Source organism: Xiphophorus hellerii, chromosome 9 (assembly GCF_003331165.1).
Source record: "Xiphophorus hellerii strain 12219 chromosome 9, Xiphophorus_hellerii-4.1, whole genome shotgun sequence".
NCBI classification, from domain to species: domain Eukaryota; kingdom Metazoa; phylum Chordata; class Actinopteri; order Cyprinodontiformes; family Poeciliidae; genus Xiphophorus; species Xiphophorus hellerii.
The window spans coordinates 24198610-24218530 of record NC_045680.1 but is presented as its reverse complement, the minus strand read 5'-3'; the positions used below and the strand labels follow the sequence as shown (position 1 = coordinate 24218530).

Here is a 19921-nt window from a genome sequence, read left to right as displayed (position 1 = left end):
ACAGTTCCTGGTTTATTCAGCTTTCTGCCTCCCGACCACATCCGGTCTCTGACTCTGTCTGCTCGTTTTCGGCCATGTTTTGGTTCGACTCGACCCCGCTGTGCTTCACCCGTGTCGGTGCTTGAACCGGCCTCCGAAACGACGGGGACCAGTTCATTTAGCTCAGCAGAGCAAACAGAAACTGAAAGCATCACCAACCTGATTGAAAATGTGACACGAAAGTGTCACATTTACACTGAACGGGTTCGTCATTCTCCAACCCTGAACCATCTGCACGGATAAATCAGCAATTTCCTTTTCACCATGTCACACGCACACACAAGACATAAAGCAGTTCTCCCAGGGTGTTTGGTTGATGTGTCAGATTACGCTGAGCTGAGCTGCTGGGTCGTTTCAGTGTTTCGTGTTTAAGCTCACAGAGCTGTGAAAGTGCCTACTTCTCTGCGCAGGCCCTGGTTGGACACGATAATCACGTTGGGTGGATCTCCGACAGCTGTGGCGGCCCCTCCGATGTTGGTGAAGATTACTTCTGCAATCAGGACATGTCTGGGGTCTAGATTAAGCACCTCACACAACCTGCAAAATCACCACAGAATGGCGCTTGATTAGATTGCGTAGAGCAGCGGACGCCAGCGCAGGAATAGAAAAGAAAAAAAAAAGGAAACGTAAAGATGAAAGTGTTATGTCCTTCATGTTCTCAATGTTTCGAAGCTGATGAACCGGGACACGGATATTTGAGCGTTGTTTATGTTGTGACCCTCTTCATTCAGCTCATTCTGAAAATCTCCCTGCTGGGTGGAATTCAGAGCTGCAACTAACGATTATTTTAGTAATCGATTGTTCTCTCGAGTATTCTGAAGATTAATCGGATAGAAAAATAACCTGCCGCATTCTGAAAACGGTTCATTTAACCACTCAAGCCTTTTTTCACACAATATTAGAAATACATCAAAAGACACATTTTTTAAATAATGCAATTAGTTTTTTGAAGAAAAACATAATTTTCATCTGAAATGCAACAACAATAGTTTTGCTTTAGTGTATGTTTGGTCATTTGTAGCAAAAAATGCATCTGCAGCTAAAAAAATATTATAATCTGCTGAGTATTTTTTAGGTTAATAAATGGATAGCAACAGGTGCTTAACAAGAGATTTATTTATCTATTTTTACAAAGTTTGAACCAGGTGAGGCTAAAAAAAAAAAGAAGAAGGTTTTACATCATAAATGTAAAACGTTTACACAGTTACTGCTCTGGGTACGTTGTTTTTTTCATCAAACAGCCCGTTATTTTTTTTGAGTCTGTATTTCTCCGATTACGATTAAACGATTACTAAATCAGGTGACAATAATTTCAAAAATTGATTTATCGAGATTTATCCAATTAACCGTTTCACCCTGGCATAGTTGAGGCTTATTTGTTGTTGCAGGACATGTTTTCATTTTAAGAGACAATTTAAAATGTCAGGCATGAAGAAAAAGCTTTTTCTTCTTAAACTTGTTTCTTTGCCCTACCTGATGGTGACAGGAGTGAAAAGCATCATGGTGGTCACATTATCCAGGAAGGCAGACAGAATGGCAGCAATCAGACACAGGATGATGATCATAGGCCACACCCTCCCTCTGGATAACTGGTAGGCCTGAAGAAATATCACAATGAGATATTGTGATATTATTAGGTTATTAGTTAACCTAGTGTAATAGGTTAACTAATAATGGATTATTCTGCTATGACTAGCGTTCCAGTTATGTTAAATCATCACATTTCACATATGAGAATCACAAAAAGCTTCAGCGAAACAAAGTTTGAACCATAAAATATGATTAAATTTTTTTTTTTTTTTTTAAAACACACAAGAGAAAGAAAATGGTGATGACTTCATTTCTAAAAGGGAACAATTATCCAAACCGAACCCCGACTAAAACCCAAACCCTACCCGCTGGCTTGTAAGTGTAAAAAAGAAAAACAAAAAGCAGAAGAAACTTTTTAACAGCAGCTTTTTATTTTGCAGCTATTTTTAAAGACAACACCATGCCACATGGTCAAAGGTAAGGGGGGAAAAAAAATGCAAAAAACACTTAAACGTCGGAAACTCTGAATGGACTCCATTTTGATAGATTGTGTTGGTTATCTTCATTAACAGAGTAACCATTTCTAATTGTCCTCATTATTCCATGAACTCACCTTCACCGCACAATAATCAAAGAAGCCTGTCTCTGAAAAAATGGCCACCAGCACCATCTGTGAAGCAAAAAGGTCACACCGCTTAAAACAACAACAACGTCGCCTTCATTTTTTTTAACGCAGTCACCATGGATGATAAATTGATGGGAGCTTAATAAGTGCTGAAAAACAAAAATATATGTAATCAGGAAAAGGTTAACTGTGTGGGAGCTACAATGGATTCCAATTTAAATAAAATCCCAATTTGTCTAAAGAGAGCATTTTTATTGATTTTTTTTTTAATAGCAATTTCCATCTGTGCTGAATTGTGATAACCTTTAAATTCTCCATAAAAAAAACGTCTTGATGTATTTTATTAATCTCACCATGCCAAACAGCAGAGCCAGCGTCTCGTAGTCGATCCACTCCACCACAGTGACCAGGCTGGGTCTCTGTGAATAAAACACACTAAAGATCATTCAGTCTGATCCGGTGTTCGACTGGCTTTCACAGATCAGCATCACAATATGTCAAGAAAAAAGCTGGAGCTCTGCGGCATTTCTATTTCCAGTGACAAAGTGGAAAATATTTTACTTTACAACCACTCAATGACCAGCAGCTGTAGATCTCCCAAGCAGATTTTGGGTTTCGCTGAGTTTTACCTCAACAAGGTGGCTAATCTGAAGACTTTTAAGAGACTTACGTCACCAATGATAGCCAGGGCTGCTAAAGCTGCTAAGGATCCCAACATGGCAGCCAGAGTGCGATGCACAATCTGAAAATGGAAAAGATGCGCACCTTAAGACATGAACAGCGTTAACGGTTTAGCGACATGCGTATTTCAGACAGTGGTAATTTACCTTTCTTACCCAACAATGTTGCTGGGTTTAATGAGCAGTTGCTAATAAATGTTTATTGCTAAAAAATAAACCGTCTTAAAGTTTTGCATTGCGTGTTTGCAGAAATATTTCACAGTCAGTGGGGTGATGGGCTTCTCCTTTATGATCTGAACAGGTTAATCAGTTTCAGGAACTAAAGTTTCATACCATGTTTGGTGAAGTCTGCTGAAGTTGGCATCTTAATGGATGAGTCATAGCTTCATATTTGAATTAAAGAGTTATTTACGTTTTTTTTTTTTACCTTTCTTGATCGAAACCTAAAACAATTGATTAAACGTAAACTGATTATTGATAGGGTTAAGGTTACATGGTTAGGGTAAGTAACCACGTAAGTTAGGGTAAGTAAGGGTTAAGTTACATGTTGGTCCACAGCAACATGTTTTAAGCATTATTTGAGATTTATGAAGTCTTTATTGATGAATTGATGAAAATAATAATTGATTAATGAGTCAGGCCTGAGCTTAATTATTACACCATGAAAACAAGGCTTCTTATCTTAAAAACATTCATGTCAAAAATGATTTCTTAATTGTTCTGGTAAAGTTATAGGACACCAGTTAGTGTCTTTTCCAGAATAAATTTCCGTAGGAGGAACTATTTTGGTTAAGAACTGCTACTGTTTTTTGGGTTTTTTGCAATATCTTGTAATTTGTATTGCACTGGATACCAGTTGGGTGTTTGGGGAAGGCTACCCAAAGTTACCTTTGTCCTTACTGTATCAGTTTTCATTAAACTGCATACATATTTTAAGTCGGTGTTTTAGACATCCTCAGTGAAGGAACTGATTTACTTCAGGATCATTTAGCAAGTTCACACCGAGGAAATCCTGTACAGTTTCCGGATCTAATCAAAGTCAGTCATTTTGTGGCTGTCAAGGACAAAAAGCAGCAGAAGGTCACTTCTCAAAGTCATCTTCCTCTGACAGCGTCAGGATGCGTCGGACGATGAAGCAGACAGCTAGTGAAGAATGGCTGGAAAGTAGTAAACTAAACCATCTCCTCATTTAACGTCGACACAATCCCCATCGTGTTTTCAAAAACAAAGATCTGCCGCTTTACTTCCTGGTTTCTTTTTTTTTACTTGCACAATAGTGAAAAATGTTCCCCATGTCTGATTTCTAACAGATTGCTTTTAAATTGCTGTGTTGACCTAAAATAAAACCTCAAGACACAAAATAAACGCAATGCAAAAACAGCAAAAACGTGTCTTGTTGTCATACATATCATAAAAAAATCATTTTAATTTAAATCAATATAGCACACATGTTTTAACATTGATATTACTGCCTCTATAAAGACTTTAAATATCTTTACTGTAATATTCACAGTCTTCAATCCGAATCCTCCTGAATACTCCAAATTAAAATGAACCTTATTAGGCTTTATTAATGATAAAAATCTATAGACAGTCTGAAAACTGTCTGTCTGGACAGATCTGTTGAAATAATGAATGAGGAGAAGAAGAACAAAAGCTTCTCTCTGTCTCTTGTCACGTCAGATAAAATGGAAATGTGGCTCTTTACGTCGGTCTTCCATGAATGTTTTAATAGAGAACCCAGTTAGTGTCCAATTACCAACACCGGTGGATTCCTTTTGTGATGTCCCGAATGACAAAGCAGTGCGGGCTCTCTCATTAAGACGTTCGTGTCAGGCCAAGACAAAACCTGGGACCTGATGGGGATGATAAAGCAGAGGCTCGGCGAAGCCATCTGCACGGCACAAAGGCAGAGACTTTCAATGACAGCGGACGCGTCATTAACGCCGATGGCGTCTGTGCAGATCATAACGCGCTGTCATCTTCCACTCCTTCCCTCTTCCTGTTCTCCCCGGAACAGCTGTGTGAGTTCACGCCCTGCCAGGATCAGGGAGACGGCCTTGTTTTAATTAAATCCAAAAGCGGACTGACAATGGGGAGGGGAAGAGAAAAAAAATGACTGATGTACATGTGGGAAACAAGTGAACAAGAGGTTATCTTCTCTTTCCCAACATACTAACATGCATGGCTGCTCCTCCCGACTAAGCATGTCCTGCAAAAATGAAAACATTATTTTGCTGCCAATTTGTAATTTATGGGAAGCATTACCTCTAATAACTGTATGATAGCCCAGTGAATATGTTTTTGCTTTTCACTGACACGAAGAAAGCATTGAAAATGTTTCTGTTTTTACAAAAAAACAGATTTGAAAAAGCTCAAATTTTGATTAGAGTCTCTGTTTAGTGCAGCGTAATTGAGTTGAGTTTTCACCCATTCAGAGCTGCAGTATGCAACTTTTGATTAAAACTTCTTTTTTTTAACACATTTGTTAAAACTGTCACCATGTCGTAACAGTTTGCTATGAGACAGACAATCTGTGAAAAGGTCCGTCTCCTCCGCCTCCTCCCTGAGCTGGTGCTGGGTATGAAGACATGGACCACTCCCAACCGAAAACAACCAATCAGAGCCAAGAGGCGGGTCTTAGGGCTGTCAATCAATCTCGTGAACTCGCTTCTCAGCGTGCTAATGATGAAGAAACCACTTACAGCTACAGAGAAACTGTTTATCCGCCATCATGGGTGGCCATGCTAACCAGCTGAGCATTCAGAGTGAGTAAAACTGACGTAACTTTAACTTTCTTTTTGTCCCGTTGCCTCTCATGGTTGTGCTGCCCTGGGCAAAAAGCCACATGATACATTTAAAAAACTGCTACTGGACACTGGTGGAAGACCTAATTTTTTTTATTTTTTTTACTTAAAAAAGGTTCCTCTGTGCTTCAGTGATCTATTCTTTTCTTTGTGTATAAAAGAAAGAAAACTTTAGTAACTAAGTCATCAGTAGGGGGAGCTGATCTCTCACACAGTTCTCCAAAACGACAACAAACATCCACTTGTAATCAGTTCTTTGCTGCTGTTAAATTGCTATGAATCACATTGGTGTTTACTGTAGTCAGACATGCATAAAGTGACCAACAGAGCTTCCCTCGCTATTTTTGACTAATAAGCTAAAAATGAAAATGGCCGCAGCCTGAGTGTTAACGCCGTATTAACTCCTTTAGAGACGAGTAGTGCTTCCGAAATGTTTCTGAGGACTGCGTCGTTGACTACAAGCCCACAACTGCATGACGGAAATATCTGGAGCAACATGAAACTCCATAAGCATCAAAGCGTCATGAATGCCAGCTTTTATTTTAGTTCATGTAATTTAAAGCTGAAGCCAGACTTTTCTGCAAAATCAAACTCGTTTTCCCACCTAACGGAGCAAAATGCCAGAGATTTTGTTTTTAAATTTTGCTACTTTGTTGTACATCATTACTTAGTAAAGTTAAATCTTCACATAACACATAATGAAACTGATTAGGGCTGAAGTGATTGTAATTGGATTAATCGCGATTAACCCGATTAATGGTGATTAACCGGTTATTTTAGTAATCTATAAATTGTCAACTGGAGTATACAGACTCAGAAGAAGGACTTTTGCAAAAAAAAAAAAAAACATAAGCAGTAATTAAGCCGAAACTGTAAAAAAAATATATACATTTTGCATTTTAGATAAATTGTTGATTGGGAACACATAAAAACCAGTAAATGTCTCTCCAGACAGAAGCACAGGTGTGTTCCTGTCGGTCCTGTGACAACGTCTTGTGTCTTCTAAATACTTTAGGATGTCATTCTGCAAACTGTGCCACAGACAGAGGAGAAAAACCTGTTCATCACTGGCAGCATAGCAGGCCATTTACCTCAAAGATGATGAGAACATAGACCCCGGCCAGGATGATTCCCGCTATAGCCACCTGCGTCTCCTTCGTAACGTAGAGCGATTGGTGGGTCATGGACAGAGGCACCACGTCGTTATCCTGCAGGGAGGCCTGAATCGTGATGACGATGGGGTCACTAGGTGCGGAAATGAAACGGCACAGCAGCAAAGAAAATGGAGGATCATTCTCTTTCATTGCATGTTTCCATAAATGTGGCTGCAGGCTTTTCTTCAAGGTCGGGTGAAAATATACAGCAATTTCTTAAAAGGAACATAAAAGTCATTATTGTCATGTTAAAGATAGCCTGTCTGGAAAGAGGAGCGTTAAAATGTTAGAACATAGTGCTCTGAAAGTGTCAGTGAGTTTCATTTGAATTTTATGTAATCGGCGAACACAAAGCAGCGCATCGTTTCCTGGAGAAAACGTGACACGTCTGTGGAATTTCTCACAAATAAAATCTGAAAAGTGTAATGAGTATCCAGCTCCTTTGAGTCAATACTGTGTAAAACATCCTTTATACATTTCAAGAATAAAATTCTTGCTAATTCTTCTTCAACAAAGCAGGTCAAGTTCTATCAGAGTGAATGAAGGACGGCCACAAATATCATTTTTCTTATCTTGCCACAAATTCTACTTCGGCTTAAGGTCAGAACAGCTGAACTCCACTCCCGTCTTAAAGATTGCTCCGTGTTCAGCTCCGTCCATCTTCCCATCAGCCCTCACCCGCTCACAGGCTGAGAGCCGGCCCCAGACCAGCTCTTCAGCTCTAGTTTGACTCAGGAAAAGGTTCCAGTGCCGTGGAAGACATCCTGCCTTGTTGCAGTACAAAGGAAAGTTCTGCACAGGTTTTCTCTATTTACGAGAGTACAGACTCATCGCCATGACGTCTCGCATAAGGTTAGAGAGACTCCTATTGGCTCATCTGGGAAAGCAAATAAGTACAAGTCGGGACACCGTGTACTTTGTTTTCTATTGCGGAGTTGTGTGAAAGCTTTTTCAATCCACATTAAATCTTCTGATTACCTGCTGAGCATCTCAAAGGTTCTTGTTGACACCTTCTGGTCACTCCGTTCAGGATGGAGGGGAATGGTCCAGTTATGAGTCACCTGGTAACAAGCAGCAGAACAAATCATGATCATAAATGTTGTGGAAAAATTTGATTTATCCAATTCAGCAGTTCAATACATATTTTTTTATGGTCAAGGATAAAAGCATAGTAATATTTACAGGACCAACTGTGAAAGCTGTGTGTAATATAACATTACACAGAGCTCATAACCATAACTGAAACCAAGACAGAACATAAATCACAAGTCAAGATTATTTGTACAGGACATTTCAGCAGCAGCGCAGTTCAAAGTGCTTTACATAATAAAAACGTCATACGGTGACCAATTATGAAACGAACAATAAATATTACATTTTGTCAAATGTCATCATCAAAATCACAAATATGCATCAAATTGATCAATGTGTCATCAAAGGCAACTCTAAACAGATGGGAGTTCAGTGTTAATTTAGAAGAACTGGATAAGTTCAGATAGTAATGAAACCAAAGTTTAGTAGATAACATTTTCAAATGACATAAATGAATATTGCCAATATGGCCACTCTGACCTGCTGAGTCCTCCTCCTCCGCTGCCCCGTCTCCTCGGCCTGCTCCACCTGGATCAGGATGAACTCCTGGGAGGCGGAGTCCACAGCCCTTCCTGCAAAAGGCCCCGCCACTTGTAACTTCAGCAAGGCGTTATCCCGAAAGTCTGTCACGTTCATGGCTGAGAGACGGGCACCGTCAAGAGAAAAATGCAGACACTTTGCTGACAGTAAATCCTTTGCAGGATGAAAATATCCACCATGCCCGTGTGCTGAGTGCCACGCTTGTCCTTTTCACTGGCGGTTTTATAAAGTTCTGTTCGATATTTGACATGCTTATTTCTTTCTGACTGAAGAACGTAACAGCAGCAAGTGTCTACAGCACATAGGGCCACGGCGATGGTGGAGGGTTAGAGCGCGTGACCGATGTACGGAGGCCTAAGTGGCCGCCACAAGTTCAAGTCCTGCCCATATTGCCGTCCCCCTTCTCTCACAACCCAATTTCCTGTCAATTCACTGTCAAATAAAGATCACTATAGCCAAAAATGTCCTTTACAAAAAGCGTCTACTGAACAGCAGAAAGGATACAGAAGCTGTCTGTGGGAGAGACGGCCAGCATCCTCCAGGGGTTGTCCCGATCCGGGTACATACTGAAGAACAGCTGAGACCAGATGAAAACAATCAGTAGCACGAGTCAGTCACAAAAAATTGCTGGAAATTGCAAGTTATTTTAACTGAGTTAATAGATATTGTGAAATGTGACCACTCACACCAAATATCTAACGGATCGTTAACTCCAGTGTGCAAGGGCCGGTGTCCTGCAACCTTTAGATGTGCGTCCGGTCCAGCACACCTGAATAAAACGACTGAATCCCCTCCTCAGTTTTTCATTTGCAGTGCAGTCCTCCAGACTCCTGCTAGTGACCTGGTTATTTGACTCAGGTGCGTTGAACCAGAGACACGTCTAGAGGTCCCTTGAGGACTGAAGTCATAGAGCCTCGCTCTAGAAACCGGATGTAAAACATGCCCTTGTCATGACGACAAATTGATGAGATTACACTGCTACCAGACTCTTCCACACTGCAGTCAAGACACACACACTTTTTTTGCTCCATCACTTGTAATGGAGAGTACATCACTGCCTTCTTTGTGCTCCCCAAAAGACCTCAACCCACACTCTGGTGGATTTTAAATAGTTCGGTAAGGTCCCAGTCTGGTGTGAAGGGAGCCTTTGATGTTACAACATGGGAACAGGGATCATGGCTAATTTCTCATTTTCCACAGATATGAGTCAGAAGTGTCAAGCAAGGCTACCTCATAGCTACAAAGGATGTGTTTTAAGAGAAACAAGAAGTTTATTCAAAGCAAGAGTTTATTAAGGTTTGTTCTTAACCAATTGATCGGCTGCTTCAAGTCAATCACATGGCCTTTCTAAAACCAAAGTGTTTTTGAAGAGATTCGAATCACCCTTCAGTGACCGTGCTATGCTGGGCTGATTATCTCCCAGGACTAGCTGTAGATCTCAAGCAATGGAATGATTTCAATGAAACTTTTTAAAATACAAGCAAATAAGAGCTGAATGTCTCAAAAGATTACATAACATTTGTTTACAGTTTGCTGCTTTAGTCTCCTTGATATATATATATATTTTTTTTTTGTAGCTAACTTACACTGGAGAGAACAACAATCGCAAACATAGCCACAACCTTGGACACTCTGAGGCAGCATCTGGAGAGAAAACAAAGACAGGACACAGAAAAAAATTATGTGTAAGCTTGCTGTATGTTAGTGGCTTCGAACCCTGTAGATTTTACTTCATAATGTACATGTATGATGTGTCAGAATAATAAATGATGTAAGAAGAGACGGGGAGTCGTACTTTATACTGCTGGTGAGTCTGAAGCCGCGGTTCAGGTTTTCCAGTGTCTCGTACTTTTCTGAGGAGTTGGAGCGCGACAGGCCGGCCACCTCGCTGCCCAGGCGGTAACGTCTCTCTGTGTCCATGCAGCAGTTGTCCCATGGCTCCTCTACTCCAACGAAGCTGGGCTCATGTACTGTCATGTACGTAATACTTAAAGAACAATAAGCCCATACCAGTCACTATGAGTCACCAAACGTTCAGTCCCAGAGACATGAAAAGGACAGTTTTGGGATCACAATTTTTAAAATGCCGAGTATTTGTCATGTAAAATGTACAACTATAACTAATATACAGTACAGATGTATATATATAGAGAGAAGGAAGTTTAAAACAAAACGCTGCGATAACGTGATTATATAATTGTGCCTTTTGATGCACTTTTTGCTTCAATTTCTGCATTAAACCTGCGCAGTTTGGACTCTTCCTCATGATTTGACATCTCCTGTTCACAGCGCCACACATTTAATGTCCGATTTAGGTCTGGAGACATTTTTTGGTAAAGGAATTCAATGGCTGACTTGGAGATGAGCTTGGACTATCTCTCTGTTGCCAAAAAAATAAGGTATTTGGTCAAAACCTATTGGGTTGTCTTCACGATGAAAGCTGTGCCTTCACTTCCAACAGTTCCCCAGGGTTATAACACTGCATTCTGATGATGGTGAGTGGAAAAAACAAAGCTGGGTCCTAATAAGTCGGCTTGCTGGCGTAGTAAAAGTTGATGTTGCTGAACCTTTCACAAGACGTTTGGGATATGCTGGTTCTCCCTGCGTACGTGTGGGATTTCTTAATTTACTACGGCTTTCTCCGCTGCTACTGATGTCACATAAAAATGCATGTAGGGTTAATATGCAGAAATCTTAACCCTCAGGTAAACATCCAAAATCAAAAGGCAGATGAACCGCTCACCTGTCATCTTGGGAGAATCGCAGCAGAGGCGACCGTTCTGTAAGGTTGGCTGAATTGGCTTTTCCTCTGAGAAAGTTGACAGCGTTGAAGTTGTTCCTGAAACTAATAAAGAAAAAGGGCACTGTGAGCTGAAATACCCTGAAATACAGTTGAGCTGACATAAACGGCACAGAACAAACTCTGGTTGTCAGCTAGTGGCTTAACGCCAAAGAAACACCTTGTTAGATCAGAAAACAGTTGGTTCGTAACCTGGTGGACTATCACAACCTCACACACTATTACAATATCTACTATTTGTTTAATAGGATTATTTAAAATGCCTGTCTGATCTCAACACTTAAATTGTATGTTGGAGATGCTGGCAGTTGCCTGGTACAACAAAGCAGGTAGATGCTTGAAAAGATGTAACATCTTGGCAAATGGAAGATTTCCGAGGTTCCCAAGCCAAACATGGCCGACATTATCCCACACCTAGCCTGCCTTCTTCTATTAGTGCCAAAACAATGAAAGAGACACACTCACACACTCCCTGCCGTTCCTGAAATGTAAAAGAAAATGCGGTTTATCAGACTCAGCCACTTTCTGTCCTGCGGTAAGTTCTGGTTCTCACATGCCTGTTGTTGGCGCTTTTGGACAATGACCGTGGTCACCATGGATACCCTCGATGGTCCACACCTCTGCCACCCCACATGTAACAAATTAATAGAAAATAATATATATCTTCGGCAGTTTGAGCTTTGACCTTCCCTCCGTCCAGAACCTTTACTGGTAAAGGGTCGGGAACAGGGCAGCTAACCTCTCTGCAGACCACACACATCCTGGACACAAACTGATTAAACTTTCACCTGCAGATCAGTGCTCGCATTTTTTTATAAAACCAGCACTAATTCAACCATGTCGTCCTGTTTGGTAAAAACACTGTATATATATGTATCCATATTTACAAGAAATAAAAAACTTTCTTCATTGAGAGCAAAGTGGAACCAAACTCAAATCCTTCCTTTGTGCTCACAAGCTTGGTGAATAAAGTCGTTTCCGATCCAGTCTGATCTACAGTAGATCACCTGTTGGATTGACGGGGGTAGCATATGTAAACTTACTAAAGAGAAAAACACATTATACAAGTTTGATTTATATGCATCTATGAGTCTTAGCCTCTTATCCTCATTTTACAGTGATTTGTTCATTTGTTGCCTAACATATCCTACCCAGTAACAGGTGCTATGACCAGTCTATACATATTTGCCTCAATCTAGAATCACTGATACTAAATTGTAAGGTGTTCAATTGTGTAAAGTTGAAATTTACGCATTCACAAATTTTTGAAATTGTAAAGTGTGAAATTTAACATTTTTAAATAAAGTATGTCAAGTTTTTATCCAACTCTTCTTATTAAACGACAACAGCTGAACGTCATAGGAATTAGGACAGTGTTCGTTGAGGTTGGTTAACATCCACTTGTTCTAGTCTCTAAACATTTTCTACTGTATTTTTAGTTCCACAAATGTATTTTGGTGATTGTTTGATGTTACATTAAGAAGTTTAAACCTGACATTTAGTTACATTTATCCGCCCTGCTTATGTTGTTGGCATCCAATCCGGTAGGCGTTACCGACTGCTCTCCAGACACTACGGTCCTTTGTGTTTGAAGGTTGTGGGATAGAGAACTGGATTACATTTGGCTAGGTCGGCCCCATTAATCTCCCGCCGACACGCTTACACAACTACAGAGAGATTTAGCAAAAGTCTACAAATGTTTCCTCAACTCGGATGTCCCAGTCCAACTCCGGCAAAGTGAGTCTCAGCAGAGAGACTGAGCTTTAATGAAGCGTTTAAGAGCAGATTATGGCCGGACAGAAGAACAGAAGAGTGAAATTGGAAAGAATCACCCGGCTCGTTTGGAGGAAATGACTTCTCGTAGATATACGGAACCTATTGAGTCTTCCACAAATAAATCCAACACCCAACCATGAAGACTGCTTCAAAAAAACATTTGTGAAAGAATGAGCTGCTCTAAGGAGGTCAGAGGAAGTGAATCACGGTCAGATTTTGAATGTTTCTTAAAGCTATAATCTCACTGAACACCTGTGACAGACAACAACAGGTCTTCCTCCGCAAAACTTCCAAATTTCAGGTTCACTTTAATAACAGTGGGTCTGGTAATGTCTGCGTGTTCCACCGACATCAGAGGATTTGCTTCAGATTCGTATTGTGTCCCTCTGCAGAGCTCCACGGAAACAAATCGGGAGCCAGAAGACGACAGCAAATAGCCAGCAGGAGCTAAAAGCACAACAAATACTGGACAGGAGACACAAACAAACATGTAATCAAGCAACTGTTTCCTGCCAAGTGAGTCTGACTGAACAACTGCTACCAGAGGAGCGCCGGCTGAAATTGTTCACAGCGCTTTCAGGGTTCTGTGCGTTTTGTTATTTTCTTGATTTGCTGAGTTCTTTGCCGTGGACAAACTAAGTGTTGCATTTCATTTCGAAAACTTTTTTTTGTTTTTTGTCTGACTCGTCCTTTGGAAGTTTCTTACATGCTGTTTGGAGGAGTTAGACAATAATGTGACCTCTAGTGAACCGATGAGGAACATTTGGAAGAGAATCTGGAGCGACGGATGTTTGGTTTAGCAAAAACACAAATGGACGTCTGTGAAAGCAAAGATATGATTGAAGCCTGTGATTGAAAAAAAAAGGAAAGCGGAACACTGAAGTTGTAGGGAGTAGATGTGCTGACGGTGGGCAGGTTTAACGAAGGCATTCAAAGCAAAATGAAGTTAACAAGAAAGGTGAATAAGACATTGCTGATGATGAAGATCAGGAGGGAGGCTCACTTTACCACATCTCCTGCTGTCCTGAGTTGTTCAGGATTCCTAAAGTATTTCTTTGTTTCAAGGTCACATGATGCACCAGATGTTTCTGTCTGCACTAGTTTATCTCCCAAACCCAAACCATGATGCTGCCACCACCTTGTCTGACTGTAGAAATGATATCAGTGGATTGTCAAAGTTCTGTTTGTTTGCCAGCCATCATCAAGGTCTGGCTCCGGTCGTGTTATATTTAGTCAAAATTCAAAACCTTCACGTGGGAAGGAATATTTTCATTGTTACTGAGAACAAACTTGTAAGTTCACCATGTGTTAATTACTTGTTTTCCTTGTTAGGCAGTTTTTTGCACATAAACTGAGTTTGTAAAAATAGATGTTTGGTGTAGCGTGGTGGATTTGATCATATAAAGTTGCAAGCACTGTTCACTCTTACTCCTTTTTGAGCCTTAGGACTTTTTTCCTGTCATGTTTCAGTGCTTTCCTAACCCATAACCTGACATCTTTTCAGAAGAAAATGATTTTCCAGCACTACCCTTTGTTGCTTTTACACCTCAAACAGGAAACTTTGGGTAGTCAACACGAAAAAGGCGTCTGTATTCTGATGTCATTTAACTTTTTGCCATTTTTTTTATTCTCTTATCCTGTTCTGAATGACTCCAGGACTAATTCACATTTCTGCATGCGCGACATTTTTATTTGGTTAAAACGTGACTGCTGAAGCACATTCCAGTGCATCTCATTATTTGAAATAATAAAGATTCAAATGCACCTGTCTGTCGAGAAGACACACTGATATCGTTTGTACTTCGAATTAGTTCACAAATTCCTCAGCATAATCCCGACAACGTCACGGCCACAGGCTTGAGATTAGCTCTTTTCCGCCCAGGGAGTTTTCCTGGGATAGAAACCCACCTTCACACACATTTCGGTCTGTGTGATTGTTCAAAGATCTCAAGGAATGTTGAATTTTTTTTCTTTATCTTTTTTTACGTTCACTCATCCCCGCGGGATTTAAAGATTTACATTTGACCTAGAAGGAGGTGAACTGTAATGTCTTTCTGCATGTGTGATTTGAAATCTTGTTACGTCTCTAATCCAGTGAGAAGAAAGAGAGGCCGTTAATCTTGTTAGCTTTTTTCTCCAAGGAATGAAGCAAACGAGAGCAGGAAACATGCTCCTTCAGAGAGGGGCTCGGCTCGTGGTTTTTAATACAAAGGTATTATTAATACAAACAAAAGATAAACAGGTTTCTTTGGTCTGGTTTTTGCTATTATTCTGTTTTGAATCCCACAGAAAACAACAATAACATCAGGATAGTAAATTCTCCTGGCATTCACTACTGAGACTGAAGAGTTATTTTGATAATATGGCTCCCCACTCAGAGCGTCCCTCCATCATGGAGTGGCTCTGGGGTTCCAGGAAACAAAAAAATATATTTTATTGTTAGCATCAATGGGGATTGTGACCTCTCATGTTGTATGCTTTAGAAAAATAAGGCGTGGCACTAAGACTCGATGATAACGCTGAACCCAGGGCTAAATTAAAGGGTTTTGTTCACCGTTTCTAAAGATTTGTGGAACATTTGATCATCCCCTTAAACATTTAAGGGGATTGTACAACTTAAACTTGTACAATTTCGACTAGAGGGTTCTACCTTAAACAGGGATCTGTGATGAAATCTGTAAAAACAGTCAACGTGGCCGAGGCTTCGGAGTGACGGGACTTTAAAAATGAACGCATTCCTTTCAGCTGAGAAACGAAAAAGATATCAAAAAACTGGGAATCTCTCTATGCCCACAAGTACCACAAATAAGAGAACCAGGTTTGACTCAGATCTGAAATGTTAAATTAGCCCTTTCATGCATCAATTATGATCCTTTATGTCAGGATTTTTTTTTTTAAGTGTTTCTGATTTTCTTGAGGCATAAAAAAAAGGTAGGGAAAAAAAATTGTAAAAAAAGTTTTTACAAATTTTTCTGGAGTTGTAATTTTCTCCAAATACAAAGTTGTTATTTGGAAAATAAATCACTGGTATTAGTCTTTAGGGGATACTTGATGTGGAAGGAGGAGCTGGATATTCCTGAGTTGCTTTTTCGTCTGACTGCCATATTGGATTTAGCAAAAAATATTCTTGCAATTTCAGTGGATGGCCAGTGGTTGGCAGTGTATTGTACGATGCACTGGTGTTCACTTCAGTGGTCTGTGTGCATTTATAACATAAAAATCCACAAGAAACACAAGAAATTGTCTTTTCGATAACTGTCCACTGTACTGGCCGCTATGCATGAAAGGGCCAGTGTTTACGCCAGCTGCCAGCCGAGAGGGAGCAGAAAGTGGTGCAGCCACGTACCCGTTCTCTTGCCGAACCGGAACCAGGTCCTCAGCATGGATGACGCACTGTCCTGCAGGCTGCAGCTTCTGGGTGTCTCCTCTCTCTGAGATCCCCTGAAGCAGACGCAGCTCCCCAAAGTTCCCCGGCACGGCCTCCGGCGACCTGAGGCCGCTCCTGCCCTGATGGCCCGCGGCCGAAGTCTGAGACATTTCAATCTCCAGGTTGCTTTTGTTCTCCAGATACATTCTGAGGCCTGAGGAGAAGAGAATAGGTTATCTCCGTTTTACCTGATGAAAAATGCAGCTCCTTCAGTCGATGTGGCTAACTTATGTCATAACAAAAGAACTGAACAGATTTGCGACAAAAAGGAAAACGAGGCATCTTTTAAAAAATGTTTTTAAAGATGTTTTTAACAAGCTCACCTAGTCAGGACTAGGGCTGTGTAATGTTAGCAATTCTACGATATTTTTTTTCCTCAGAAAGTATAATTTTTTCATCCGCAAGTATTGATACAATATAACCTACTTTGAGTTTATATGTCAAATACACATGAATTAAATGACAGCTATCACACATTACATTTTTACCCAATTGCACATGTACATTAAAAATGACATGTAAGGAAACAGTTACAGTTAAATGATGAAATGAAATAGATAAATTACATTATCTAGTACAAGTGAATAAGACAAAAAAGGTTTCTTTTCTGCATCACCAGATACACAAAGCCACACAATTAACATTTAAACAAAGCAAATGTATAACAAAAGCAACATTTATTACACCATCAGTTCAATTAATTCAATCCAAGTCTATGGAACAGTCACACTCACTCTGTCCCTCTGAAATCTTTCAGAAAACCTTTAAAATGTATTGAATCATATCGTTTGCTGAATATCGTGATATATATCGTATCGTGAGAGGAATATCGCATATCATATTGTATCATGAGATTAGTGATTCGCTACAGCCCTGGTTAGCATCCAACCCAGTAAAATGCACTGAAGTTTAATTCTGTCATGCAACAACATATTTTAAACGCTGCGAGGCATGAATACCGTCGTAAAGTCTGCCGGACACTGACTGACTTATCCAAGAAGAACAAAGCCACTGATTGCTGCTACAGTCAGTCCCTCTTTTCCAGTGACTCCAACAGAGTTGCATGATTTAACTAGAAACAGCGCAGGCCAGAATAACAAGAAACAATGAGGAGAGGCCCTGAAGGCTTCGTGGAGTAAGAAGATTCTGCAGTCAGGTGCTACACTGCTGCAGCTTCACTGCCAGAAGTCATGTGATCCACTGCATGAATGAAGACGACGAAGGCCGGGAGCGTTTCCGCCTGAAAAGATTCCTCTTCAAATCTACAATTACATTTTCATTTCTTGGCACTAAGCCGAACTCGATGTGCCAGGAATAATTGCTAGGTAATTTTGGTAATATTGGTGCACTCCTATCTATTGAAGCGTTTCCACATTTTGTCATGGAAAAAGTGTCCTTGCCCAACACAAAGTAATGCATATTCACGAAACTGAAGGTTTGGTCTGCAAAGAAATTTCAACAAATAAAAATCTGAAAAGTAACAAATTTGGCCTGTCGGCACAAATGATCCGTGAACACGAACATGATGCAGAGAGACGCTTTTTAAAACTTTTTAGGAACATTTTTAATGACAAATTAATTGTCCTCTGAAAATGTTAAATATGTTGCTGCAACGCAAAACGTTTTTGTTTTTCATTAACTAATGAAATCGAGGCAATAAACAGGACGATGTAGACCCAGCAGATTTAGGAGCGCTCAATTATCAAACTTGTCTCAATGCAGCAAGAGGAAAGACCGACTCATATTTTGCTCTTGTGGATGAAAATAAAGCCTAGAAATTATAAATCAACAAAACAGAAAACAACCAACCCGTGAACATTTAATAAACTGCCTTCCTTTCTTTTAAAAAGTCTTACACGTCTTCTTTGTTTCAGCGCTACAGTCATTTAGATGCTTTTATTTTTGTCATTTTTTTCTGACTACCTTGTTTCATTCACATATTCACTGTTTATTATTGGGATTTTATGGTTTGTTTGTTTTTTATAATGTGGCACACGAGGCAAAAAGGTTGTAAAGCACTGATGTACAGTAGATCAGAGCATTTTCATGTGTGAAAATGGCCTAGTTAAAGTCTAATCCAGTTGCGTAGATTCAGTCAGTTCAATCGGACTGAGCCGCTTCCCTGACTCAACTGAAGAAAAGCCTCCCCACAGCATGATGCTGACACCACCACTGAATCTCAATGCTGCACTTTTTTTCTTTTTCTTTTTTCAAATCAAGCATCATTTTCCTTCTAACTCACAGCAGCTTTGTGGTCGTTTGGTACGTGAAATAAAAATAGAGGTTAACGAAGTTTGTGAATGTAACGTGACAAAAGTTCAAAGCTCTTAATGTCGGGAGCTGACGACACTGGGTTTTATTCCAACTTCTTTAAAGAAAAAGTTAGAATTTTAGGGGAAATGTGCATAAAGTGTGTGCAGCAGCGCGAGATCTCGGCCTTGTTAGGTAGATTCACGCTCACAAATAAAACAGGGGAAAAGGAGTTATGGCGGAAAATAAAGAGTGAAGTTCAGAGAATGAAAAGAACAAAGGCCACATGAAACCAGCAGGATTAATGCTCATGTGAAAGGCAGCAGGGATTCACATGACATTTAGGCTTTTTAAGTAGCGAGCTGAAAGTACTGTAAAAAAAAAAAAGATAATACAGCTGGATTAGAGCAAGCGAAGATCCCAACTAAAACAACCTTCACATTCATTTCTCTCAATTATCCAAACAATCAAAAATAAACACGTTCAGGATGTCAGATTTGACTGTTCCTGGAAGCAGCTCCTGGTGTCAGTCCAGCCTCATGCAACGCGGGAAGCGCTCCGTCGTCCCCCGAGGACAATGACGGGCTTGTTGGGCGCCGGGTGCCGCAGGCCCCGCAGGCCCTGGGTGATGTCAAAAAACACAAACTGCTTTCTTTTCTGTTTTTCCAGCTCGGTTCACAGCAATTAAAGATTGCAGGCTGAAAGCGAACTGAACCTGAGCGGGACTAATCGGCAGGTTCCTGCTCCATAATCTGTCAGCAGTGCTCTGCAAAACGATGGATGTCATTTGTTAAACCGAAACTAACTTGACGCATGGTGGAAAGAGTCATTTATTCAAAGTTGTAAAGGTATTTCTCTGCGTTTAAGGTTAACTCAGATTTTTGACGCCGCTGATGAAGTAAAACAGACGAACTTACCTTGAGAGATGCACAAAAAAAAAAAGTCGCTCTGGATGATGTTGAAGGCGCAGGTAGGAACGATGTGTTGGATCTGAATTAAAAAAAAAAATCTGCTGCAAAACTTTACTTTTCAGTAATCCAAATTATTTTCAACTTTTTGTTTGATTAATACTTTTTTTTTCTTCTTCTTTTTTGCTGGGGGTGGGATGAGGAGGCTGCAGTAACGTCGGAGCACAGAGGCGTGGTTGAAAACAAGAGAAGGTGAGGAGTTTCTTCTCTCCTGCGCTCTCCCCAGCGAAAGA

At 40.3% G+C, this 19921-nt stretch overlaps 1 protein-coding gene across 1 annotated transcript in view; it reads right to left on the bottom strand.

Annotated features, from left to right (window-relative positions):
- The window catches only part of oca2 (oculocutaneous albinism II), a 50608-nt gene extending 30687 nt beyond the window's left edge, over positions 1-19921 (bottom strand). Inside the window, exons 1-14 of the mRNA XM_032572273.1 lie at positions 19638-19921; positions 16390-16624; positions 11211-11312; positions 10263-10454; positions 10054-10111; positions 8972-9044; positions 8408-8565; positions 7814-7896; positions 6773-6926; positions 2865-2936; positions 2548-2613; positions 2183-2239; positions 1513-1637; positions 438-576 (exon numbers count right to left, since the gene is read on the bottom strand). Of these exons, the coding sequence (XP_032428164.1) occupies positions 438-576; positions 1513-1637; positions 2183-2239; positions 2548-2613; positions 2865-2936; positions 6773-6926; positions 7814-7896; positions 8408-8565; positions 8972-9044; positions 10054-10111; positions 10263-10454; positions 11211-11312; positions 16390-16616 (1506 nt within the window). The 5' untranslated portion in view covers positions 16617-16624; positions 19638-19921. The remainder of the gene's footprint in view (positions 1-437; positions 577-1512; positions 1638-2182; positions 2240-2547; positions 2614-2864; positions 2937-6772; positions 6927-7813; positions 7897-8407; positions 8566-8971; positions 9045-10053; positions 10112-10262; positions 10455-11210; positions 11313-16389; positions 16625-19637) is intronic.